This window comes from Anopheles coluzzii, chromosome 3, assembly GCF_943734685.1.
Source record: "Anopheles coluzzii chromosome 3, AcolN3, whole genome shotgun sequence".
Taxonomy (NCBI): domain Eukaryota; kingdom Metazoa; phylum Arthropoda; class Insecta; order Diptera; family Culicidae; genus Anopheles; species Anopheles coluzzii.
This window is the reverse complement of record NC_064671.1, coordinates 68,132,569-68,159,337: the sequence shown is the minus strand read 5'-3', so window position 1 is coordinate 68,159,337 and position 26,769 is coordinate 68,132,569. Positions and strand designations below refer to the sequence as shown.

General features: G+C 41.3%; 1 protein-coding gene across 3 annotated transcripts in view; it reads left to right on the top strand.

Annotated features, from left to right (window-relative positions):
• Positions 1 to 3,859: 3,859 nt before the first annotated feature.
• Positions 3,860 to 26,769, top strand: part of LOC120956456 (roundabout homolog 2) — a 42,802-nt gene continuing 19,892 nt past the window's right edge. The window contains exons 1-3 of one of the 3 annotated variants that reach the window (XM_049608437.1): positions 3,860 to 3,975; positions 4,670 to 5,523; positions 15,580 to 16,765. In XM_049608437.1, the coding sequence (XP_049464394.1) occupies positions 16,669 to 16,765 (97 nt within the window). In that variant the 5' untranslated portion in view covers positions 3,860 to 3,975; positions 4,670 to 5,523; positions 15,580 to 16,668. Of the gene's footprint in view, positions 3,976 to 4,200; positions 5,524 to 15,579; positions 16,766 to 26,769 lie in introns of all 3 variants that reach the window. The other 2 variants (XM_049608436.1, XM_049608435.1) reach the window with 2 other exon arrangements.

Sequence of the window (26,769 nt, the reverse complement as noted above, 5' to 3'; positions counted from 1 at the left end):
CGCTCGCTTACAGCTTCAAGGTAGCCGGCGTTCATTAAAGGCTTCGTTCGCGTTCAGAACATGATGATGCTGGCGGTACTTACCGGGCACCAGTGAGGATGCAGTTGCATCGCCGTTGTTCCGTACTGGTGTGGATGGGTGTTGCTGGTTTTTTTGTTTGGTCTCTCCGCATGCGAAACATATTCCAACCCCCAACTCATGCGACGCAGCTTGGTTAGTGTAAAGTGTGTCTGTGTTTTTAATGCTCAAGTAGCGTTGGTCGGCCTGGATAAAGTGACAGTGGTGGGCACAATATTTGTTCTTGTTATGAGCGAAAACACAAACGTTAACTTTAATTCGTATGGTAATTTTAACAAAAATGCTTATAAGAAAGAGCTGTCATAAATTTGGCTAAAATTATCAATAGTAAATTACTCAATTCTATTTAAACAATTAAATAATTTAACAGTATCTTGAGTAGACAATTGTGTTGTTCCTTCTTATCTTGTGCTACTCACATTGTATTGTTCACTCACTTAATATATAACTTCCTGAAAGTAGAAATAGATCTAAAACATGAAACAGACAAATAAATACACAAGTAAAAGAATCAAATTAAAACAAAAAAAACATGGAAAAACACAACCAAAATCACCACTAAAAAGTAACACGATGTGTTGAAAACATGAGACAAACAATTGTGAGAAGATATGTATTATGAATTTTTTTTTGTTTTCACTCCAACATTCGCTTATTTTGTGACCACTACTGTGCTGCATGTATCCCTTGCGATACTTGTTTATAGTTGACCAGCCTCTCGTGTGAGACTGCGAGGTAGAAAAAAGAGAAAAAAAACAGCAACACCACTGTACCGAGACACAACACCGGTAGCGTACGGGAAGCGTAACGCGTGGCAGTTGTTATGAGCATCACGATTTATTGACCATTTTGACCGGAAAATGGTTGTGTGTAAAGAAACGGCTTACAACAACAGAATCAGCAAAAAAAAAAAACGACAAGAAAAAAGCAATGTTTAATATGAATTTAATACCGGCGTGCTGGAGGAAGCATTCGAAGGCTAATTTCGATGGCCCACAACTCTCACCGAGGCAACGCCGACGCGCGATTATCCCTGAAAACCGATAGACATTTTTGTCAAATGATGGCACGTAATTTGAACCATGACCGAAAAGTGGGTAATCTGGTAATGAGCGCCCACCCGTACTACTCCAGCGTATCGAGAGTGATAATTGTTTCAGCGCTAAGATCCTCCTTTAGTGCGAAACTTGAGCTACTCTACTCCCGTTCGCTGTCAAAACCATCCACTTTGTACTGCGGCGTTTGGGCTGTGCACCGCGAGGAGCAAGTTTTAATTTGGATGGCTTTTGCACGACAACCACTAAAGGGCAGCGGAAAAGGGTTTGGGAGCAAGTGCTCTAGCCGAAGAGGAGCACGATGAGTGGCTCTTTGCAGGGTGCTTAATATTCATGCGAACTGGCAAGAGCTTTACACTGAAGATCAATGAAAAAGTCATTTAAAACCTTCAAACCAATTCGGATATTCTGGAAAAGACTTCTTGGGTGCAGGATGGTTCTAGAGAAGGATGAACCATTTCCATTTAAAGAGCCCAATTTGTGTAGTACACTAAGCTTTAGCAAAGCGGATCCATTTCGTTCGGTACCAAACTTGATGCAATTGGGTTTGCCGTGGCTCGGGGGTGGGATTCGGAATGGATGAGTAAAACTTTCCCAATTAGGTTTTGCTGCTTGCTGTTGAGCGATGGTTAATGAAGGCAAATTACGTCCTCTCTCTGTGTGTGGGTGTACGTTGAGCTTTACTATTGTTCTAATTGCGTTTGTTAACCCGCAAGGATGATTGCATTTGTGGTTTGGGAAGGAGGATTACAATGGAGCTGAAAGTGGGAAGATATTGTAGCAGAATTAGGACAGAGAGGAAATAGCCTTGTTGATGAATGTTCGTTATTCTATTTAGTGACAAAAACTAGATTAAAATAAAGGGGGTTTCTTAAGAATTTGTTCATTTAGTTTGCACAGCGATTGACGAGTATTCTCTTACGCAAACTACGGATGATATAATATTTAACAAATTGACCGGTTAATGATTCTTTCGATTTATAACTTTCCTTTTTTGCATTTTTTTCTCTTTTATTATCAGGTTTATTTATAAAATCAGGCATAAACGTTTTGTTTTATAGCAACTGCATTTTCTATTCCATTTATTTGGTTATATGGCACATCTTATATAACAATTTTGTAGTCTAGACTGTTGTTCTGTTTTTTATGGGTATCCTTGTCTACTCCCTTAGTATTTGTCAATCATTGTTACAGCTTAGTTTATCTCGCGTCTATTCCTCTTCTCTTTTATAAATTTGTGACAATTTCAACTCAAATATGTATTAATTTTCATTATTTTTCGAATGTTTTCTGTTTATTGCTACAAATATATTTTATTGTATTACTTCCATATTTTCCATTCCATATTTTTTTGTGTGTTAGCAAGATCTGGACTGGTTTGTTGTTAGATCCTGAAAATCAAAGAAATTATTTTATTTTTCTGAAATTGCTGTTAAAATTAGTAAATTATAGAAAATAGTAAAAAAGTGTTTTACTCTAAAAATGTACGAACGAAAAACTCTATTTTAATTCTATCAAAGCTTTTGAAGATGATTCAAATCCTCAACATGGTTACTATTCACAGGTTTCATTTATTATTGACTTGTTCTGTGGCACATTTTGTAATGTGCTCTATTTCATCATACATTTTGAAAATATCCATCTTCAAATATCATTCATTCTACCATGTCATTCATACCATCGAGCTCTTCATGGTGGATTAAAAATATCAGGTGATGGAATCTAGAGCATTTTGACAATTCGTTACTTGACGTAAGGTCGCCAGGATTGAAACGTAGTTTAATTTTTTTAAATTTGATAATATAATTAATGTACCACATTTTTTTGATTAAATATACTTTCAAAATATATTTTGAGCTTTGCGAGTTCTTATTTAACATCAAAACATAGATTTAAGTGAGTTAGTTCGTGTTATTACGTGAATTTATTGCAGTATTCATTGTGTCTTCGACATGTTTAAGGATAAAAAGTAAGAAATCATTGATTTTTACAATTTTAACCATTATTCCTCATTATTTTCGAGCATGGACACATGAGATACATGAGATTAGAACTCTTACTGATATGAGTTTACATTTCGTGCCTTAACAAATCATCAAATCTTTTGTTAATATATCTCATTTTTTCGATAAAATCAATATACACACAAAAGTGCACGTAGTAACAAAGAAATCTGTTCTATTTGCTATGCTTTGTGTGCGGAAACCATTAGTTAACAATTTTAAAAATGACGTAAAGTTCCTCAACTATGGCAACCCCCCAAAGGCCCTTATCCACCACCTGATATTTTTAATCCACCTTGGTGCTCTTAATAAATTCAAAAGTAACGCTACTCTTCCCTTTAAACGAATGCGTTACACCGTGCGTTACAATTTCTCCTCAACGCTTTCCCCAAGCAACAACACTCCGGTGCAACACGTTTCCATGTTTCAACGAAAGCGTGCTCTTTCTCTCCCTCTCGCTCTACTCTCTACTCTCACAGCATCTGTTCACTCTCCGAGCGCAAAAGCAAACTTAACGAAACTCGCCCTTCCAACGCAAAAGATGCAACCCGTCTGCGGCGCGAAAGGGATGCTGTAAATCCAAAATAGACGAACATTTCTCACCGAGCCGGCTCTCTCTCTCTCTCACGCGCGTGCTCACTCTCTCGCTCTCTCGGTTTCTCCGCGCCGAACTGTGTGTTGTGTTGTAAAGTGCCGCATCGGTTCGGCATCGTTGTGTTTCGCTCACGCAGTCTCATTTACGAACCGCGTCAAGGCGAACGTGTGCGCGCTGACACACACGGTGGTACGGGCGTGCGTGCAGGATCGGATCCGGTTTACGGTTTGGTGTGGTCGTCGGGGTGAGCAAAAAAAAGAAACGAAAAAACGGTAGCAAAACAATGGAATACGGCCATTGCGCTGCAGCGTTGTGAGCCGGGACGCACAAAGAACACCGTTCGTTAACGTCCGTTTTAGGACGCGAAAGGGGGAAGAAAAAGTGCGTCACGCAATTGACTTTTGCGTTTGCCGTTGTTATTGTGGTGGTGGTGCATCGGCGAGATTGAAACGTCATTCCTCCTCTCCAGCCCTTCGGTTTGGCAGTGCATCTTTCCGTTCCAGTGTCAGTTCAGTTCGCCGCATTTCGGCTGCAATGTGTTGACAAGAAAAGGTCCCTGTCGACGGCGGTACAGTGGTGTCAGGGTGTGAGTGTGTTTCTGTTGTGTTGTGTTTGGGCTCGAACCCGGCTCAAATCCCGGTGCCACAGGATCTGAGCTGTGGGTGTGTGTGTGTGTTTGCGTGTGTTAGTGTGTCTGTCGTTGCAGTGCAGTGCACACCATCTCTCCAGGAGAATGCAATTGCACCGAGTGCATGCGCTGTGGTGAAGACGTCCCTGCTGTGCGTATGTGTCCGTGTGAATGTATCCACCGTTTTGGAAGCATTCCGAGGCTTGCTATTTATTTATATTAATAGATTTATCGATGATACGCAGTGCATAATTTAATTGCCATCTTCACCCACACCATCTTCCGTGTTCCGCGTGTGTGCGTTCTAAAGTGCATCGATGCATGTGATTTCGCGTACGGCCGGCCAGCCTGTTTGAAGTACGCCAGCAAGTGAAGACGTTTCGCATCGGCATTCGGCCAATCGTGCGTGTGTGTTTGTGAGTGTGTTTGTGTGCATTTCCCGTCTAGTTTTTCCCGCATTTCCTCCAGGGGCGGCGTAATTCTGGATGCATTTCTGGTGGAGTAGAACGTGGAGCGGTGTACCGAAGTGTATCTCTATCTCCTGCCCATTTCATCCCTCCCTTCACCCCACTGTGCGTATATGTACGTGCGTGTGTGTGTGTCAAGCACGAGTGCGCTATTTCTGTACCGCGAATGAATAATTGCCGGCAATTTACGCCTCGTCTTCTCGGCACCATCGGCAGTCGTGCGCAACGGGTCCCCCTTGCGGAGAGGTTTACTGTGCCGGAGGAGAGGGAAGAGGGAAAATTGTGATCCGTCCTGTGAATCCCAAGGAGTGAGAGTTTCTGTTTCGTGCCCCAGAGTGTGTATGTGTGTGTGGCGGGGAGGCACTCGAGCGAGATTTAATTGTCGAAGCACAAATTAAGCATTAAACGGTGGCGCGCTAGAGTGACTGCTTCAGATCGCGAAGAAGAGGTCAACATCATCATCATCAGCATCGCGAGGCGTCTCTTTGTAATCTTCATATCTTCTTGAGGTGCTTTTACCCCCTACTTCGGTCGTCGTGAGCTGTCGAATAAATTTGCTCATTACACACCACCTCCCTACGACCATCCGGACTTCTGACCAATCTTCCGACTGCTGCTCCACCACCTGCGGATTGGTGTTTCGCGGACCTCTGGGGCATCCGTTCAAGTATATTTCTAGTCATCAGCAAAGGAGAAGGTACGAAGCGAAGCTAAAGTGTTTTATTATGTCTAGTTTTATGTTTTTTTTTTAAGTAGAATAGGAATATGTGAGAAAACGATCACTTCCTACTTCGTAGGGAGAACAAGGGTCAAAGTGGAACCTTAGTATCGCCATTGTTTGCACATTATGATTGGAGAGACGAGTCAGATTGTTAAAAAATGTGATTTTGTGAGAATATTTGGTTGTTATCAAACGATGTATTTCAAAAATAAATGTTGCAAATACGAAGCACTTTGATGATTGAAAAGGAGATAAGGAGATTAATCACGAACCCAAACGGTCCTTAGGATATGGTACTTTGGACGACCCAATTGAGCCTAACGCTTAATGTTTATATCTATTTTTCTTCTACTTCTTCTTCTTTTTGTTCTCAATAACATAGAGCCTCATGGATATTGGACTAAACCTTTATATATTAGTTCAATAAGCCTATAATAAATTGGTTAATCTTTGACAAGCTGATCATGACTTGGGAAAGAGGTTCAGTCCGCAATCCATTTGAACCTATAACCTTGGAAATGTCTGGCTACCTTTGAAGTATCCTATATCTGTATTTTAAAGCTTCTTTTACTGTATAATACATTTGATGCGCATCAAATTTGACTTCGTTGATACTGTTTATGTGTTTATTGATGAATTTCCAATTTTAAGAAGAATTTCTGATTATAATAACTATACGATGTCTACCATACAGCTTGGTTGCTTATACAAACATTTCAAAAATACACCAAAGATCTCCAAGTGCTTCAGAAGAAAATAAAATTTAAATCATCAAGTATTATAGATAATAGGCAATAACAGTTAATGATTAAGACATCATCAGGACCATAGTCTTCCATCTTCCCCTTTCGTCATTAGGAAGACTAGGATATTCGCTCAATTCAATTATTGAACGATGTGTTTTCCTTGAGTTTTCTCGTATTTACCAGTTCTAACAGTTTCATATGTGGACCAGGCTGGTGGTACAGTCGTCAACTCGTACGGCTTAACAACTTACCCGTCATAGGTTCATGCCCCAAATGAACCGTGCCCCCATACGTAGGACTTGACTATTCTGCTATGGTAATCAATAAGTCACTAGTGGTACAGCCTTTGACCGAAAACGTTTGTCAAAAGAAGAAGAAAAAAAAGAGGAAGAAGAACTGTTTCATATAACGAAGATAACAATAACCATCATAATTATAATATGTCAATCTGAGAAAAGGTTGCTTGCTTTATAGTGCTTTATGTTTGGTTCCGTTGAGCCTTGATCTCAGATTCAACCGTGTAGTTTCTCAATGCGCTATCAACTGTACTACGACAGCTAACCATGAGCAGCCGTTTCGTTTTGATACAGCTTAAATTTGCAATCCATTTTTGATTCCACATCTTTCCTGGGTCAACTTAAATCCTAGAGGCGTTTAAGATTCTCCACCTTCCCGTTTCAAAATTTCATTTTATTTTTTGCTCTATGTTAGTTATGCCCATCCATAAGTCATCTCGTTTGGACAGACGGCAGATAAAAACTTCATCCCACCATCCGGGGGTTTGTACAAAACAATCCTCCTCATCTCTCTATCCATTCAAAATTTTACCCGGCGCTAGAACGGCGTATGCCAACAACCACAACAACAACAACAAGAAAAAAGTCTGCAGAGAGAAAGCGAGAGTTATCCAATATTTGTTGTGATTTATAATGCTAAACAGTGTCGTCCGGAAGGGCACCATCGGGCTGCTGAAAAGTTACGTTTTGTGTGTGCCCTGCGTTACGCAAAAACCCGTCCATTAAATTATGTTTATTGTACGACTTTCTTGTTGCCCGGCCGTACTCTGGCTGGTTGGAGGTGGCCAGCTAATTCGAACGCATTCGCAATCAAATATATGTGCTTCGGCACAGTCATAAACCTCCAAGCGTAATGGGTTTGCGCCGTTATTTATTGTGCCGTTCCTCTCGCCCAAAGCACAGGAACAAAGCCGAACGCGGTTCTACGGTGGATGATGGCGCGCGTGTGGTTCGTTTCTTTGAAGCAAACGATTTTATTTGCGTAATTATACGTTTAATCTTATCGGCATTGAATTGTTTTTAGGTGCCAAAACTGCAAAATCGCTGTCGCTCTCTTGCGTTAGTTATTGCTCAATTTCTTTTTATTTCTTCTGTTTCGGACTGTTTTACTGACCTATCGGAATGGTGAAAAATGATGGCAAAAGGCATCAGAAACGGCTCGAGACACAGACAAGTCACATTCCTGTCTGTACTGGTCTGTTGTTCACTCTGGGACCTCCTCAACCAGGCGCCTTCCTTTGCCGTTTCCCGTGTGCTAATCGAACAATGTTCCGTTTTGTCATGATCGGGACCCATCTTCATGTTTCGGACGTGACCTGGGGCTGTTTCTTTCTTGGGGGGCTATTTTTACCTTGCTGTTGCTGCTGCTGCGTGTACGTTTCGGGAGGTGAAGAACACGATTGAACACAATGCTTATTTCCGCGGGTGAGCAAAGCAAAGAGCACAAGAATATCGCCCCGTGTCTGTGTGTTTGCTGCAGGTCTTGTCTAGTCAAGATCACTATCGGAAGGAAAACTCAATTAATGCTACACCACGTGCGATCGAAAAGGGGAGAAAGAAGAATTGGTGGGGTTGATGGCAAGTTGTATGTTCACGGTCAATGTTTAGTTTGAGGTAAGCCACAGGAGTTAGCGAAGAAACATGAGTAATAGGGCATTGTTTCGTGTTAGTTTGTTGGCGTTGAAGATGTTAAAGAAACTACAAGTTGTGAGCTGAAAGTCTGATTTTTTTATAAAGTTTTATATAGACTTCCTTCTCGTCAACAATTGGAAATAACAACCTTTCAATGAGCATTAATTTTTTTAACGTTAAACTCAATGATTCAAGCACCTTTACGTACCAAAAAATGCGATGAAAGCGCACATGAAACCATCCGAAAAACAGCACTTACTTGCTCATTTTGCTTTCTCTTCGGTCTTATCGCTATATGGTCTTTCTTTTAACCTACGTGCCAATGCTTCTGTTTCTTGCGCTCCGTGAAGGTGTCTCGGAAAAGGGAAAACGAAACAACAACTCGGCGTGACATCGACGACAGCTGCTATCAGCTGTTCGTTATAGCCGGCAATGCCTTTCTCTCTTATTGCGTTTTGTCGAGGGCGCGGTTGGATGACTTTGTGTCGAACAACGAGAAGTCAATATTGAAGGTTATGTTAAGAAAAATAAGATGAAAAAGTGGAAAAGAAGATTAAGAAGATGAAAAGTCATTGTAAAGTTGTTGAAGGTACAGTTGCTAGTTGAATTATTTTAAGAAGGGCATATGATGTTTACCAACAGAGCAATAACTTCAATATTGATTGCTCCAAGATGTCATCCCAACAGCGTCGGATATTACTCATTTCCAATCTCTGCAACGTCAACGAAGTTTCTACGATGCAATAATCTCGCATTCAGGTATCAACAATACCCTGATACCAAGCAGGCACCAGATGTCCCGCTGTCAGCACAATTCTACTGCAATTTGCATTGCGATTCCTTCCGCATGCGCTCTCCTGCCTGAACCCTGGTAGGGATTTTGAGCAATGTCTATGCCCTCCCAGGGCATCATATTCCCGGGGCGCCACATGGAAATTAATATGAGCTTGCATTCTTTGTGTGCAAATGTGTGCGGTGTCGTCTCTCCTGTTGCAAACTGCTAAGCCTCAAATGAATACACACAAGCACAGCGCTTCAAATCGATCATACCGGGTCTTTTGCTTCCTTCCCCTAAAAAGGGAAATATTTGATTCCATCAGCAGATTCCCTATCTCCTTGGCTCAGATTTTATTCACTCTCCAAACAAAAGTACCGCTTCCTCACGGAGGAGGAGCACAATGAAGTACAAAAAAGTGTGTCCTCGATAATCTATGCGTGGCCCTCGATTCGTCAATAAATCAACCGAAGGGCCATGTTTCCTGTCTTCCAGTCGAGCAAACCCCCTGGCCGCTTCTCCTATTACATCTACCCCAGGCCGCGCACAGTACGGTATTATGATTGATTGTCGCTTCCGAAACAACGCGGAGACAGTTAGGGCTTGACATGGGGACGGGAAGACTCCCGTTTTAAGACGGAGTTTGATGTGTGTGTTTTGAGGAGTTGATAGATTTCTGGTGCCTCCGACGCTGGCGAGTAACTGATAACGGGGCGCACTGCAACAAGCAGTACGTGCTATAGTACCGAAGCACGTGGCGGCGTGTGGTGGCGTGTGTGTGTCTTTTCAACCCAAACCCCCGCTATCAGATTCAGTGAGCTGTCAGCAGACATCAAATGTGTCATCCCTGGGTTGACTGGGAATGAGGAAAGGAGTAGCATTTTGATAGCGGCGTTCATCGACTTCACAGGAAGCCACCTGTGTGTTCTTGCTGCTGCTGCTGGGGATGTTAGAGCTGTCGCGTTGTTTACGAAATAGCTTTTCGAGTGGTGCAGAATATGTGCCACAGGTGTATGTCTCCTCAGTGTCTGAGATGTTGAAATTCCAATTCCTTTAAAATCAATTCAATGTCTGAATATCTCAAGTACTTCTCCGGATTAGATCATCAGGATCTTGCATCATCGGAATATGTCACTCAAATCACATTAGATGGCTCATGTGGTGCATTGATGGATTCTGCAATTGACCCACATTTCTGACCAACATGTCTTTTAGAAGCTTGCTAGAAGTGTGTTGACAGATTGATTGCTTTCCTGGTGATTCTATACCGGTCCGGATGTTGACCTCTCCGTACGAGGAGCATATCTGAAACGTTTGCGGAAGTTATCAAGAGAGCTCCTCAGTACATGGAGAAAGGCAAAAGCGAACCGAGAAAGTTGAATGAATGATTGATGTCATTCGCAAAGATTCGCAAGATTCGGTGGGACGGGATTGCATGATTGAAGATAACTCACGTTTTCGAGTTATTTAAGAGCCTTTAAGGCATTCGGCGGGTCGTGATGTTGCATTACTTTTTTGGTTGTAAATTTCTCTCTCCCCCCTGATTGAGGGTGCCTGTGTGTAACGAGTGGGAGACGTGGCTTTAAATTCATCGCTCCCAATCATGATTGAAATATTAATTTTGAAAATACGAGGATTATAGCTCCGTCGGGTGCGCATCACGCAATGTGGTGAAGGCGCTTGCCGCGCGCTACGGATTGAAAACATTCGGCGAAAGTTCACTTCACTCGTCAAATTTTTTGATTATTTCACCATCCCTCCACCCCGCTCTCCACCTGCTTGAAGGTTCAATGAAGCCGTTTACCTTAACGAGAAATTGATGTCCTGCCAGTCAAAAGTGGAAACATTTAACCAAAACCCTTCCCCCAGCCCAGCGCCCGTTGACGCCCGTTTTCTTTGTCGTGTGTGGCATGGCGTGGCGCGCGGAACATGTTAATTGCTAACCCCAACCACAAAACGGACTCTTTTTCACCCGCTCTTTGCTTCATGTGTTACTTTTTTGCTTTGTGTCTGACGGATGCTGTGATATCTTGCGCTGTCGGCAGTAACGCCAGCTCAACTTATCCATACACACACAATCTTCCGGCACAAGCACCACAGCCCAGTCAGAGGTTGAGTGTTTGGTTGCGAATGGAATGTGTTACCGCGCGTGGCGTTGAGGCGGCACCCTGCTGTTTAAAGCTAAATATGTCAAAAAAAGGTAATTATTTGGCGGAGCTGTTTAAAGTTTGATATCGAACGCATGAAGCGAAGATGACAGTCTCAGAATTTGATAATCTGTGTTTGCAGGGTTAATCAGCTTTGCAGTTGAAGTTTTAAATGAAATTCACGAATAAATCATTGGACTTCAATTTATGAGTTTTTAATGATTTTTTTTAAACATTTTATAATAATTTTAGGTATTATGGCATTTTCTTTTATATTTTATTTGATTTCTGACATGAAAACGTGTCGAATGAAATAAAAATTTCAATTCGATTTATATGCAGCACACCTTCCAGCACTGACACCATTGGCAGTACCTTTAATGTGTTTATTGCGAAGCTGATCAAATAATTAGCTCGATGAATCAGCAAAGCCGTGTTCTGCCAGAGCTGTGTCGAATTATGGAATCAGACCCTTCCTTTCCGTTCGACGGCCTGTTTCATTGCCCCCCATTCCAGCCTGCCAAATACACAGATTGAGAATGAGTGATGTTAATAAATTCCTCATCTACTTCGCTCCTTAGCCTTAGCCCCTTAAGGTTGGACGCGCGATCAATAACTATTTTTTAATTATTGGAAACGCCTCCCGGGGGTAAACGGGGCGTCGAGCGACACACACTCACACGCACAAATTCTTCTTTGCCTGGGCAAAACAGGGTTTTCTATTTGGCCGATGGCGTGAAAAGGTTAAACTGGGACAGCTTTCGTGCCAGCGACAGCGCCGCTGAACGACTCCACTGATCAGGCCTTTGCGTCGGCCTGTGAGAGGGAAGCCTTAGAAGTGTGGCTCGGTAGGGCATTGCTAGGTTCAAACGCAGCGCTCTAGCAGCAAACGACCATTTAAAAAACGGGGCGGGTTGGCGCCCTTGATTTGCGTCGGAAGAAATTGGGCCAGTGCTTATCGAATAAGCAGGTTCTTAGGGAGGTATTGTGTGGCAAAGTTGGAGCGGCGAGGAGACATTCGAGGTGGAGGGTTTAATTGTCTTTTCGGTAAAAATGTGAATAAAATGATTTTAATGTTGAACCTGTCACTTAGCTTCAAATTGACAACAAATGTCATCGTCAGATAGTTAGTTAAAGCAAAGCATCAAGACATAACATCTTGAAAATAAATAATTACCTTATTTTACATCCCAGTTTATTAACACTAGAACCGCCGGACTTTTCAACCTTACTAAAATCGCCATATGGGACAATTTTGTCCCATTCGTTATGTGTACATATTTAGACATGTTTATTATTTCCTAAGGGTTTCATGTGGTAAAATAATTAATAAACTCCATAATTAGGTATAATATTTTTTTTATAAGACGACAAACCAGTGCTACTAATAAAATTGCGCTAGAGTGTACGATAGAATGCTTTTATGGACTAGCCGATTGAATATAGCGAAAACATAAGCACGTAGTAAGCAAGAGTAAAAGCACGTATGTAGTTAAATACTTTCGCGCACTTTTATTTTTCTATTCGTATTGACATGCCTTGTCACAAAATGCATACACGCCAGTGCTGCCAGACTTGCAGAAGCACACCCCTCACTCGTTGACAGCAGGGATGCCAGCCATCACAATTAAATTTGCTTATGGGACAAAAATGTCCCATATGGCGGTTCTAGGATAAAAATGATTTTTTTAAAGAACCATATGGAATACAATTGTTTTTATAAGCGCATTCGAAAGATCGTTCAAAATAAATAAAAGTCAGAAAATTTCAATGGTTTGTCACGACGGCAAGCGGAATAACACCCCTTTTTCGAGTGCGATGGGACAAAAAAGTCCCATCGGTGGTTCTAGTGTTAACTAATTCAATCTTTATACATGTAAAATATAATGTCAATTTAAAAAGGATTTGAGTATTTTTTATTATTCTAATCCCAAGACAGATTCACCCATTTTTGAACCTCTGAATCAGCAGGACGTACTGCCAAGTCTGTAATGTCTTGGTCTGTTATGACAGCTTGAGACGTCATGTCATAACAATCTCGAGAAATGATGTCATTATCCCGAGAGACTGTTATAGTGAGAAATCTTGTGTCGTTCTCGCTTGCATCATACCTAAGTGTGAGCTGTAATTTCGGATTCGAAATACATTACTGCAAACAATTAGAATATTAATCAGATGGCATACAGGTAGGAAAAAACATATTCGTATACTAAAATATGGCTTAAATATGAACAATCTTCTAACTCATCTACGATTATCAAACAAACGTCATTAAACAAATGTCAAATTAAGTGACCCTTCAATAAGGAAGTTGTATCCTCAATGTTACTGTTCATTTTATCTTCAAAATTGCTTCCGGTATTGAATAAATCCTTTTTAAAAATAGTGTCTTTCCTTTCTCAAACTCTTACAAAATAAATAAGGCAAACGTAAACTGCTTCCTCGAACGCTCGTCACTCAATTTTGCCTTTGCGAACGATCATTTAACATACTATCAAGCTAACATCAACTCCACCCATAGAAAGAGTGTCGTTAAAAATAACTATTTGGAAACTGTACACCTTCCCCAATCTTTCCCCCAAAACTGATGGCATATTAATTTGCTCATTTGCTAAGCAACGCTCTTGCTCACACCTTTCACGGTGGACACGAACACGAACGATTGCGCAAAAAAAAACAAAAACGAACGCAGTGTTCTTTTCAACTTCTGAATGCCATCTGATTAACATTCGAACAATCGATCGTTCTGTCTACAGGAAGCATACAAATGTTTAGGATCGTCAAACATGCGCACACACTCACACAGGAAGCTTACATTGATTCATGGTCCATCTTTAGTTGCCGCCGTTTGCCGGTTCAGTTCAGCTCTCAGTGCCGACGCATTTTTGGGAGTCAAATTTCATGCAACACGTGTTACTCATCCGCCAGCTTTAAGAGTTTCGGTTCGGTGGTCCTCGAATTACAGTTTGCGGGTCAAATGCAAATGACTTGTTGGAGCTGACTCGGTGTGTATTTTTTCTTCACACTCAATCTTACTCAAGGCATAGATTTAGAATCTTCTAATAGGAGAATGTCACAATTTGAGTGAACGAAAATTAAAGTACCTTTCGGACACTAATTTGTTCCGCTGTGCTGTGTGTTGCTTCCCATTGAAATCGGACCGGATGCGGCCGGCAGCTTATGTTATGAAAATATGTGTTCACGCGAACCCCGAGACCTCCCTGGGTGTTGCTTGAAGGGAAACATACACACACGGAGCACGGCGCAGCTTGCGTATTACGTGACGACCTCCGGCACCGGCACCGTTTTTACTGTTTACTGATTCGTGCTGGAGATGCGTTTCTAAATGTTGTGTTATGCAAAACTGTGCACACAGCTTTCGGCCGATAGTGCCGATGACCCGTGTGAGAGGAGGGCGATGCTGCATGGTGCTGTGGGCCCTTCACAACTGATAGAGTGTAAAGTTGTGTGTCTTTTCCCTTAGACGAATCGCAGAATACATTCCGCTTTTTAATTATTTTAAAGTCGCCTTTCGGTTCGGAACGTTTCACCTCGCCTCTGTGCTTAATCGCTTTATCAATTCACTCCACTGTGTCGCTTCACATCAAAGGCCGAACAAACGAAGGGACTATCTGAATGTGTTGAATGAGTGTGGTATCACATTAAAAATGCTAGGCAAAAGGGTGAATGGGTTTTAATATTTTAATCAATGCACCCCGTTCGCTGTGTCAGCCTGTTTCATGCTGTTATCGCTTTCAGCATTCTTCGGGTGCGAGCGTTTTCTCTCAAGTGATTTTATTCTGATTAGATTTAGGCAGCGGGCAAGATTACAGACCCATCCTGAGCTAGAACGACGACAGAGGAATAAAACATCACAGGAAGTTATGTACAAAGAAGTTTTTTTGTGTGTATGGGGGATGCAGTTGTGGATGAGCGGAAGTGAAACTTAAAAAGTCCCAAATTAAAAGAAAATAAAACTTCACGCTTTCATTTTAAGTGGAAGAAATCAACGGGCTCATTCATGGGTATTGGAAATTCAATTTCAAATTATTGTTCCTCTCCAAAGGGTGTTTTTCTTCGCCCGAAATCAACTTCAGAATGCGTTCATTTTCTTCATCGAAAAATAATAACCTGACCAAAAAAGAAGTTCTGAGAAATGGAGGCAAAAAGTGCCTGTGAAAACTTTTGAAACTTCAACCCAATTCAATTAATCCAACGGTTTAATTGTTTTTATTCAATTAGGTTGGAAGGTTATGAAGCAAGTCTGAAGTGAATGACCATTCCAAACCAAACCATATCACTATATGAAAATCGTGTTGAAATATAATTTTATGAAAGTATTTTAAGACCAAATGATGTCATAAATATTACAAATTCAATATGGTTATAAACATTTATAACTTATATTTTCCTTTTTCTGTGTTCTCTCGTTGCAGCGTGTAACCGTGAACCCAAGGATGTAATACGCAGCGCAGCGTTAACGTGTGTCATAAACAACCGAACGCAACCGTATCAGCAGGAAAAAAAGGTCGTCGATCACACACCATTCAAAGTTCCTTCTGCCGAAACGAATGTTATTTATTCTTCCTACGAAACAAAATTGCATCCGCCAGAGATAAAGAGAACCCAGCAGTCCGAAACGAAAAAAAAGGGAAAGGTGTTGAGGTGAAGGCGAGACAATAATAAGGCGAGATCACCTTGGATTCCTAACCCAACAGCTGGTGGCGGCAACACACAAAAACAGATATCTCATAATAGAGAACCATCCTTCGCTCATCTTTTACCGAGAAAGAAGAAGAAACACGATTCGATGCGCATAGAGAGACTTCCTGGGAAGGAAATAGAAAAACAAAAACGTCCCTCAACCCAGACGTACACGCACACACTCAGCTGGAAGCAGTGACAACTGTGTGTGTCCTTCTGCGTAGGAACACGGCGAAACCCAACGCTCATCATAAATCGAAAAGCAATTAGGTACACCATTCACCCGGTCTCACCTCTCTCACCTACCAGATTCTCCGGAAACGGCGACACGGGAGAAAAGATTCGTCAAGCATTTGACGAAAGGCGGGAGGGTTTGCTAAATCGGTCCCTTTTTCGACTGAACACACACTGTGATACTGTGTACCCAAGAATAAAACAAGCAAAACAAAACGTTCCTTGCAGCCAGACAACGGTCTCCAAAAAAGATTCCTACGACAAAACCTCACACAAAAGGTCACCTGTTACACCCCAGTCTGTGGACCGAATTGCGCTTGAGGCGTTTTTTTGTAAAAGTGTGCAAAACCCGAGCTAAAACGAGGCTAAAACATATCAACAGAACAAATCATCGTTGAGATTTGCACCCAAAGGTAGTGATCGCACAACACTCCGAAGTACGCTTCACGCTCCTCGCTATTAAGGCGCTATTAAGAGATTAAGCAAATCAGTGTAAACCAAGAGCGGAGGAAGTCTTCCACCTCGCTCACACAAGCACACTCCGTTAAGTGACGTCAAGACAATCGTACCATAAAACCAAAGCCACAATGACGATGGAGCAGAAGAGGACGGCACAATGCTGCAGCTGCCGGTGGACGCTCTGGATCACGATAATGATCGTCAGCGTGTTACCGCTAACGAATGGTAAGCTTTAGTACTTAGACTTACATTGCTTTTTTCTATATGCTGTTTTATAGATAGTACACACACACACCGATATCTTGTCAGTCAGACCGGGAATGTGCACGAGATGCGTGTTTCGCTACGGTTTTGTAAACAATGCATGGGTGTTTTGCTTCCCCGAGTCATTTTTCATGTCCACCCAGAAGATGCAACCTGTCGACTACTGCGCGTGATCGAGATTAAACCGTTTTGTTACGGGGCAGAGCGCAGACAGACGACTGCATGAAACTGCATAATCGGAAACTGGTGCATTTATATCTGTTACTTGTGACAGCCACACATCGTGTGGTGGTCTGCACGTTAGCTGGCTTGGGCTGACTTAGCGGATCTTTGACCTGAGTTGGTTTGTTTGATTAAGATAACTCACTGATGTACGTGTGTAAGCTTTGCGATTCCCATTGTAAGCAAAGTTAATCCCAGACACGTGGGGTTGTTTTGATTGTTTGATTAAAAGGTTCACAACCAACCAACGATGGCAAAGAACAATGTACTATGTGGTTGGTTCTGCAGGTTTTATGTCGATTTATCAGGAAGATCTCTAGAAACTAGACCAAACTCCCATGCCATATTCACATAATAAGATTACACTCTAAAGTACAGAAATTTGCACATCAAATTGCTGCTGTTATATGTTGCAGTTATCCCCGTTAAAGGGCCTAATAGATTGTTAGCTCCATAAGAGCTCCAGAATCATATGGAACTCTTTTAATACTATTCTCAAATAGATTATATATTTGAACATTTAAGTCTTTTAAATCTGAAGTTGCTTATTCTACCTGATACAATTTTTCTTATTTAATAAGAACTTCACAAGAGGATTTTGAGGAAATTTGGAACTTATGGATTTTTTTTCAACTGTTGTTGATTAGATTATTGTAGAACATTAAGATCTAGAACACCAGGTTTATTGAAGATTTGAGGCTGAAGAGCATTACTTACTTTAAATGATAGATTTCTCAGCATATGAGAATATCTACGAATTTATTACAATTTTGTAAAACAATGAGATCATGCCTCAAAGAGCTACATCGTCGAAATCTTCAATAGTTTGTACAAAATATTACTTCCGGACTTTGTCTCGAATTGATTAGTTAAACATTCGTAGCATTAGATGTGTAAAAGAGACTGTTCCTTGTGCTTTGTCAAGTTAATGTAGTACCTTGTTTAAGACTCAGACCGATGAGTACTTTGTATCTTGAACAGTAAACTTGTTTTTAATCTCTATTACCATATTTTGAAGACAACAAACTTCTCCTGCTGGCTATGTATATATTTTACCGCTTTTACACTAGAACTTTATCCCTTACTCTATGTTTTACTCATTATTATCTCTCTTTTGCCTGGCTCCTTTCATAAATGTAAATACAAAACAATATACCAAGCCTTACTCATTGCCAAAACAGAAAATATTACATTGATTAATCCAACGTTCCTATAGCTCCAGCCTCATTCTCATGCAGTGCAGCATCACCACGATGGAAGCAGCTCTAGAGCTCCGTAGCTTCCGTATCTATGCTAACAAAGGTTGAATCTCAATTTCCACGAGCACAAAATATACACAAGAAAAGTCTAGCTTAAAGCAATTTTCTTCCACTTCCAACCTGGTGTGGGCAGCAGGATTCTCTCTCATTCTCATCCGGCGAAGAAAACTTCAATTAAGAAGCCAACTCTCCCTGCTGCCGCCTGTTCTGGCGAAGCGCCGCGCTTCGCTTTGGCTAAATAATTCTCGTGTTGTGGCGAAAATAATGAGGCACATTTTGCGGATAAAACAGCAAGACACACCGTGAGGGCGTGTAATTTGTGCGCGTAAACGGTCCGTGTTCCCATGGTAATTTGCGAGAAAGTTCTGAGATTTATGGTCGCTATTTCTCGCCACCTAGAATGGGGCGATGGGATGGGATTTAATTTCGGGAAGAGTTTGGTTTTGTCAGGTGGGTCGGGGCGTTGTTTCATTTGGTTCATTCTTAGGTGGATACATTTAAATATTTTTTTTTATTATACATGCTTTAAAGCCCGTGATGCGCAGTTGTCAAAGGTTCGTTCCACTTTATATAATCATTCTACAATTTCGTTTTACAAAAAGTACCTTTCAACCATCCATTCCCATCATTTCCTGGTCAGAATGTCTGCAAAATGTCTGCAAAAAGAACAGCAGCATCATAGTAATTGTCGAACCGGAAAATGGCAGCGGAAAATGAATAAAATGAACAGCAGCAGCATGGTCATGAAGTGGTCAAATAATGGCAAACCACCACGACGTGCAACGGGGCGTGATATTGCAGTTGAAATGACGGGGTCCGCTGATATTGCAATACACCGAATGTTGTGACCCCACGTAGTGTGGCGGTGGGTCTTGGCTGTGCCTCTATCGGCACATAAATATTTAGCACTACTGCCAGTTTTTTTCCTTCTCTGCCTACCGCCTGTCGTTGTTGTGACAGTTGTGCGCGCGCCTTTTGACGAATTCTCATTACTCGGTTGAGTAAATGCCGCACCGTGTACGAATTATTGAAAGCTGTATGTGCAATGCCTGATGTGCGGTGAGCATCGATCGGTTCTAGCAACATAACGATAATTTCAGCAAAAAAGACAGCACTAAACAAAATCATTAAATGCCCCAGACTAACTGTGCTTCAGGTTGCAATCACATGAAATCAAACGTTTCATCAAAGTGGCGTTTGTATGGCCTTAAAAACCCCATTCCCCAAATGGTCGTGTGGCGCACATGGCGTTTGCAAACTACGATTACGAATCACAACTGGGGGTTTGGTTCTTGTGTGACCAGCCCGCTCGTGCAACGTGTTAGCATCGTGGGATTCAGTTTTTATTTATTTTTGGTTTTACGTTTTGACAATTTTCCCACCCATATTTCAATCGTTTTGCTTTTGCATATGCATGCAAGCATATGGTTTTACATCCTATGTGCGCCTGTGTTGTGGTTTTCGTGGGCTCGACCACCGGTTCTGTCTAAACGTGCGGTACCTGTCACCCAGCACCAGGCCAATTATGAAATCATTCAACCAACCTTTCGTTTACGGAATAATAATCATCCACAAACATCAGATCGCCATTTTTAGGCGATTTTGGGACATAAAGACTCATACCACCCCCCCTACTACTGGAACTGCTACGAATGAGTTCGATTGTTCGCGATGGTGTTTTAGGGCCTCTGGTTTGGGTGAAATTTAAATGACGAATAAATAGCGCTGATTGTTTTCCGGCTTTGGTGATGTGTTTGCGAAACTGTCGCAGGACACAGCATGGGAAATATTGTGGGTTTTTTTGTATCGTTAAAACGTGCTAAAATATTTGTCTAAATCATTCGTTTGTTTATGATTAAATGCTTTCAAAGTATCAAATTATCTGCGTTGTTGACTATTCGTTGGACATATTTAGAGTGTACTTGTTAACAAGCTTGCCGTTAGAGGGTGCTGCAGTAGCATAAATATACTTAATGCATTTTTAAAAAGGCTCTTCAGCCGTTATTGGGTTATCTATATGATATCAAAACTGCTTTTTTGATAGAATACAACGTGTGTATTGAGATCTTATACTACAAACATTTTGTTTGGCTTACAAAGTAAAATATGATTGCTTTTAGTGAGTAATATTATTTTTTATTACTCTGAAAAACGATCCCTTCTATTCACAGGAAATGTATTTTGGGAAGCTGAACCAATACTTCACATTCATATGCCGCAGCTACACTCTCCCTCTGCATTTCCTTTTTATCAGCGCTAGTTTTATTTACTTTTTTATTCTACCGTTTCCATCGGGTGTTTATTATAGTTCGGAACTTACTCTTCCGCATTCAAACGTTGCGAACGGATTCAAAGCACGCTCATGCGTTTGTTTTTATTTTTCACCGCTCGGGCATTTGTTTGCTTTCGTCGGCATCACTTGCCCGTATTCAAATACAAACAACACGACGATGCAATATGAATATTTTATGTGTGCAAATCTATGCCGCTGCGAAAAAAGCTAGCCTGGGTGTACTTTACACTGGCCGGGATGTTGCTTTGGTGCGATAATGTAGTGCACAGTGTAAATTGGCGATTTTGGTGCTGTTTTGCGTATTTTTTTTGGGTTCGAAATAAAGCTCTTGTGTGGATGATTCCAGAGCAATTTGTCAAAAATCAATATTCAATGCATGGTAATGCTATCAATAAACACGCTGTAACGCTTGGAAGGGAAAGTTATGGCGTTAACATTGGCTGAGTAAGTAATGTTTTGCTTCAAGGCGTTATTTATTTCTCACAGACAGAATGAAGGTGTGATGTTTTTTTCTGCATCTGCATCATTTTATTATTTGCAACAAATTGGCATAAATTGAAACGTAATCGTGTGCAAGCGTATTGTAGAGATTAACGTTTTACGACCATACTTATGTATAGCTTCCTTATTGCCTTCCTTGTACCGATTGGATGCACTCAGCGGAAAGTAAAAGTGAGTGGATGGGTAGCATGCAAAACTCGGGAATGCAATAATAAAATCTGCATTACCACGTTTTGCTGGAGCTCTGTCTTTATGATATCCTACTATTCATCTTCCATAAAGGAAGCTATTTTGATGGGTTGCAAAACAAAACACAATGAAATTTATTTTGTCTGCAAGCATCATGGAGCTCTACAGCCTTTTGCTGCAAATAATTTGCTCATAGCTTTATTAACTAACATTACTATTCACCGCTCCCTTAGTGTACGTGTCTGCCGCACAGCAAAGGAATTAAAGTGAAAATCCAATCCCTTTTCGGTTCAGTGATACTGAGGCACACAGCTCCTGTTAAAAGGGATAGCAAGGGTTCGTAATAAAGGGAAAATTTATATTGTACAAAGGAAATCGCTTTCCCTTTTTTACCCTGCCCCAAACACACAAACACATTTACAAATTGTAGGTCTAACAGGAAATATGTGGAGTATGTGGGGTAAAATTAATGTTTCTTTTTAGGGATCCCTACTACATTACGAAGGGGAGCTCTTGGGGAAAGGGGCAGACACACCAAAATGGTCAAGATATTCATCGCACGTAAGGATCTTTGTTGTGAAAGTGTTTTTTGCCTTCTTTTTCTGCCCTTGTGTGAGTTCAATTTTCACATCTTTAAGCTTTTCCCGTACGACCTTGGAAATTCGCTTAATCTGGTTGAATATTTGTCTATAGTTGACGGCCACCCCTTACCGAACATCCCAAATTTCTACCTTTTATTGATATAAATGGGCAAGAAATTGAACGTAGTTGGTGTACGTCATACGGAGCTTTACTCTTGGTTAAGAAACAATTACGCCTGATTACTTGCACCCAGTGTGTGGGGAAGAAAAAATACTGAAGTATTAATCAACCGCCCCGGCGTAGTTGTTTGGAATATTAATGATGTGATTTTGTTTAATGTAAAAATAATTGGTTACTGTGCACTGTCGATTAAACTACTTGCACGCGCTGATGAGCCAATGGCAGTGTGTGCCCCGAGGGCAGGTCACCATGTGGGCTCGCTTACTCCCCTTTCCGCTGCTTGTTAGATTAAGCGAGAATGTTTGTATTGGAAAATTCATGGGGGACGATAGAAAAGATACATAAAAGAAAAGGAAAAAAACATATAGTGCAATATTGAGGTGAGTCATGCCCGGCAAAGCGCTGGATGTGTGGGGGTCACTGGTCAAACATTAATCAAAGGTAATCATAACCAGACCTTTACACAGTAGCGATACAACAACACAGGCGTATCAAGAAGAAAAAAAAACTTTTCTTTATAGTATAAGGAAGAACCTTTCCCTTCGTCTTCGGTGTAGTTTCAAGGCCCCAACCAAAATGGCCGACGATGATGATGGGACCGTACCGATAAAAATAGGCCAAACTGCTAAGAAAAAGGCGTTTTCGCAAATCATCTTGACCGTTCGCATCCCGTTCCCGGGGAAGAAAATGACCTAAATCTTTTCATAAGACACCATCATTCTGTTTACTTTTCTGTGCCCTCGCTTTGGAAAAGCTTACACAACACAGCTCATTCTTCCGCTCCATGTTGCTCCATTTGTGCGCTATTTTGCGGAATTCAAAGCGAGCTTCCTCTATTTCCGGACAGAGGGCAGCACACGGATATACTACTAGGACGCACAAAGTGTCACTGATAATAGCTGTGAGATTAAAAATATCGTCCACTCCCCAGCGTCAGCCTGGTTTTAATTTTCAGCCTTTTGATGAGCCCTGATGAACTCTTGATCGTTCAGCATACCGGAACTACGTTCTGTTCTGGCCTTTTGCCGGTGAAGTGTGTTGCCTGTGCAACAATTTTACAAGTAGAAAATTAAAATTCTCTCCTCACTTGTTTCGGTGCGATGAGAGTCACCCGCATCGTGTCATGTGTGCCTGCGTACTTGTGCTGGATCAAAGATGCTGCTTTGAAGCCGTTTTGTAACGTTGTTAGACAGCGACAGTGGCAGTTACGCTGCCGTTACTAAGTACGGAAGGGCGTACGCACACGCTCGATGGGGTTCAATGAAGGGTGTGTGTGTGTGCCCCCTGTCTGCAAGCCTGTTAACGACGAAAATTATGATTTAATCAACGGAGCATCAAACGCGCGGGAGGTTTCGGTGTATCAAACACGGGGGGCGAGATGGATGTAACAAATTAAAATGTTTTCAAGTGGCTGTGTGTTGAATGGTGTGGTATGAAATGAATTCGTTAATGTATGGTACGGGTATTCTTTACATGTTGTGTTTTCAAGTGATATTTGAGGGGTTGAAATTGAAGAATAAATTGTAATATTACGTTTGTTGGCATTTACTAAAAAAACCTCACTTTTGGTCTCTAAAATATCACGAAAGCACTGATAATTGGCAACGGACAAAGTCAATTACTCGTGACAATAAACAAGTGAATCGGCCCACGCGAGTACTTTAGAAAGTAAACTCGATCACATGCAGCGTAATCTACCGTCCACTCGCTATATCTCTCTTTCTCTCTCTATCTCTATCTTGCTTGTTGATCCTTTTTCCGTGTTTGTCTCTCACATAACGTGGTTAATAAAACCGTCCACTTCCACATTCATCATCATGATACCCATGGCCGGTGCCGGTGCGTCGTCAGATGGTACGGCATTGCATTTCAATGCTACCGAAGCATTCGGAAACCGTTCGCTCATGCCTTGCGTGTGCATAAGCCATGAAATTGTAAAATTCAATTATATACCCGTTGCGTTGTCTCTTTCTTTGGGGAGCATTTTTGTTGTTTTTGTTGTTGTTGTGCTCTCTTACAAACAGTGATGTCCATCGCGGGCGAACAATTTGATGCAATTGGTGTAGTGAAATGCACAAACTGTTCCTTCCTCCCACAGTCGAAACTTAAAAAAAAACAACAAGTGCTGCATGTCACCAATCAGAGGTCGGGCTGGACATTATATGTTTGACGAACTGCTCGGCTACAAACAGAACCGGACCGATCTCTGGGTTTATTATCAAAACCCACATACACACACACACACAGTTGCTAACCATACACAGCCCGGGGTGCGGTGGTTGTGAGTTAAATAAATCAATTTAATAATTTGTTGAACCAATTACGTTTGCGCGATATGGTTGCGTTTCGTGGCGGTTTCTCGCCCACCACCATCCCATATCCTCGAACTCGTTCGGGGTGGAATATAGCTGCATTCGCGCTGACGCTGACGAGCGCCTTATGTCGCGGTTAATTTGCTGTCGTTTTTCTGAACAAAAAAAAAGAGAAAGATACCGTCCCTGGTTGTTGGGGAAAATATTAATAAAAACCGACGCTCGCCGCAATGACATGATGTATGATGTATGACAACGTGGACGTGAAAACGATATGATATTGATACCGCCTATGCCCCTTGCCCCTTCGAAATGATGATGTTTTGTAATTTTTAAAAAAGATCGTAGGGGGAGAGTTGATGTCTTTTCTATCTTTTTCTGTATGTGTCAGTATGTTTGCTTGTTTGGTCCATTGGATGGAACAATTTAATAAAAGGAACGATTTATTTTTTCTCCGTTTTATGTGGAAATTGAAAAGTAAGAGATCTTGTTTGCTTTTCATTACAATCGTTGGGCACACGCTTTTTATGCCATGTTCGTGTAGTAGTACTGTTCGTGTATTGCAATGTTTTTGTAATAAAAAAGAGGTTGTTTATTATTATTTCTACTGATTTCGTACTGAATGGTCTGCATTATGAAATTGTTTTCAAAACATGTAAAATTAATAACGAACATACCTAAGAATAGCAATTGAAGTTTATAATTTTACAAATGCACAGGGAATTAATTGTTTATTAATTCAGAATGTCATAGAATCTCGTTAAATTATCAACAAAAATAATTTGGATTATATAGACAAATAACATTACCTTTTATGAACAGAAATAAAAAGAAAATGAATTTAAAGCTTGTACGAAGTAACCAGTTTAGTTTTTATTCAGAACTTGTTGTTATGCCCTCAGAATTAACTATTATCATGTTTTAAGCTGTGGTTTAAATATTTGAGGATTTAAAACTGTACTAAACTATTTGTTTTCACTTGTTCTTTTTGTTGGCTTTAAAATTGATTTAATTCCTAGACAAAATAAGTTAAAATTCAATTTAACGCAACGAATATTTCTTGCGAAATCGATCGTTTTCCGTTTGATTGCTAGCATTTTTCGATCAATTTAAAAAAGTTCCTATTTTAAAGACGCTTTTACCGTAAACATTTCACTTGCAAAGCACTATTAAAGCAATGCTGTGGTATAACTGCTAATTCCAACAAAACATCGGAGCATCGGTGTTTGCTGCTTAAAGCTTACAATAAGTCATTCTCCCTTGCGGGCGATTTGTAGCAAACTTTTATTATCCATCTGCGTCGTCTGCATGCTTTCCCCATTGCCCACCCACATCACTTGAGGATATTTGTCCACACTTTGTGCAACAGATTTCAAAGAAAAACGATAAATAAACAGGATGAGACAGTGCAGCGCCAGCAGCAGTAGCAAGATTGTACTGGCCACCAACGAAGATCCAGCTGCGCGCCCTCTAACGACCGAAGCGCGCCTGACTGACTGCAGCACTGCAACTGTTTGTATCATCTCTCCCACTCCCCGTAGGGGACAACGTTCAAGCTGCAGGCAAATTTGTATCAAACGCCAGTACCAGAACAAAGACGTGTCATTGTTTTTTAGTGCAGTTGTCGTTGTTGTTGTTGTTGCACTGTGCGCTTCTGTCTGCCAATGGCACTGTTGACACACGGCATAATCTTACCCGCCGGCAAATGCTGGAAAGCCCGGCATTCGGTAGCGAAAACGCCGGTTTGGATGCGCATCAAACGTGAAATTCACGTGGCTACACTGTTCGCACTGTTGATGCAAAGTGTTGGCTGGCTGCGTTTGTTTAAAATATCTTCATCTCACTTTTTTGATCATCAAACACACATGTGCGTTGCCCGGGGGATTTCACAGGGCCTTCACAGATCTCCACACACTACCCCAGATGCGCTAACAACATAAATGTGCAGCAATGTTTGATCTTTAGTGTGGCAGAAATAAATCTTTCCTGAGTTGTTTATCAACATGTTTTATTAATATCTTAAAATCTTTCCTCCTTCCGTTCACCAACGCTCACCAATTTGTGGATAAATTAGTGCCTAATCTCCATCCGCCGTTCATGAATAACTTGAACGGCGCGGGCGCGCTCTTTCTGAGAAGGTCCAGCAGTGCGGACATTTGGGAGCACATTTGGTGTAGCTTCCGTACGGGAAGTCACTTCGATTAGCATAGATAGTGATCGGGAGGGAGGGGATAAAACCCAACCCCTGGCCAGCATCAAACCGTTGTGCGTTGTTGTGAACTGTAACAAAGTGTCTCCGCAGCTCCCGCTGGCAGCAATCGAGCATGGGACGTCTCGTCTCGAATGGCTGCTGCCATATTTTAACCGTAAACTGTCGTGGGTAAAATATTAAAAAAAAAAAATTATCTCTTCATTACTGGTGCTTCA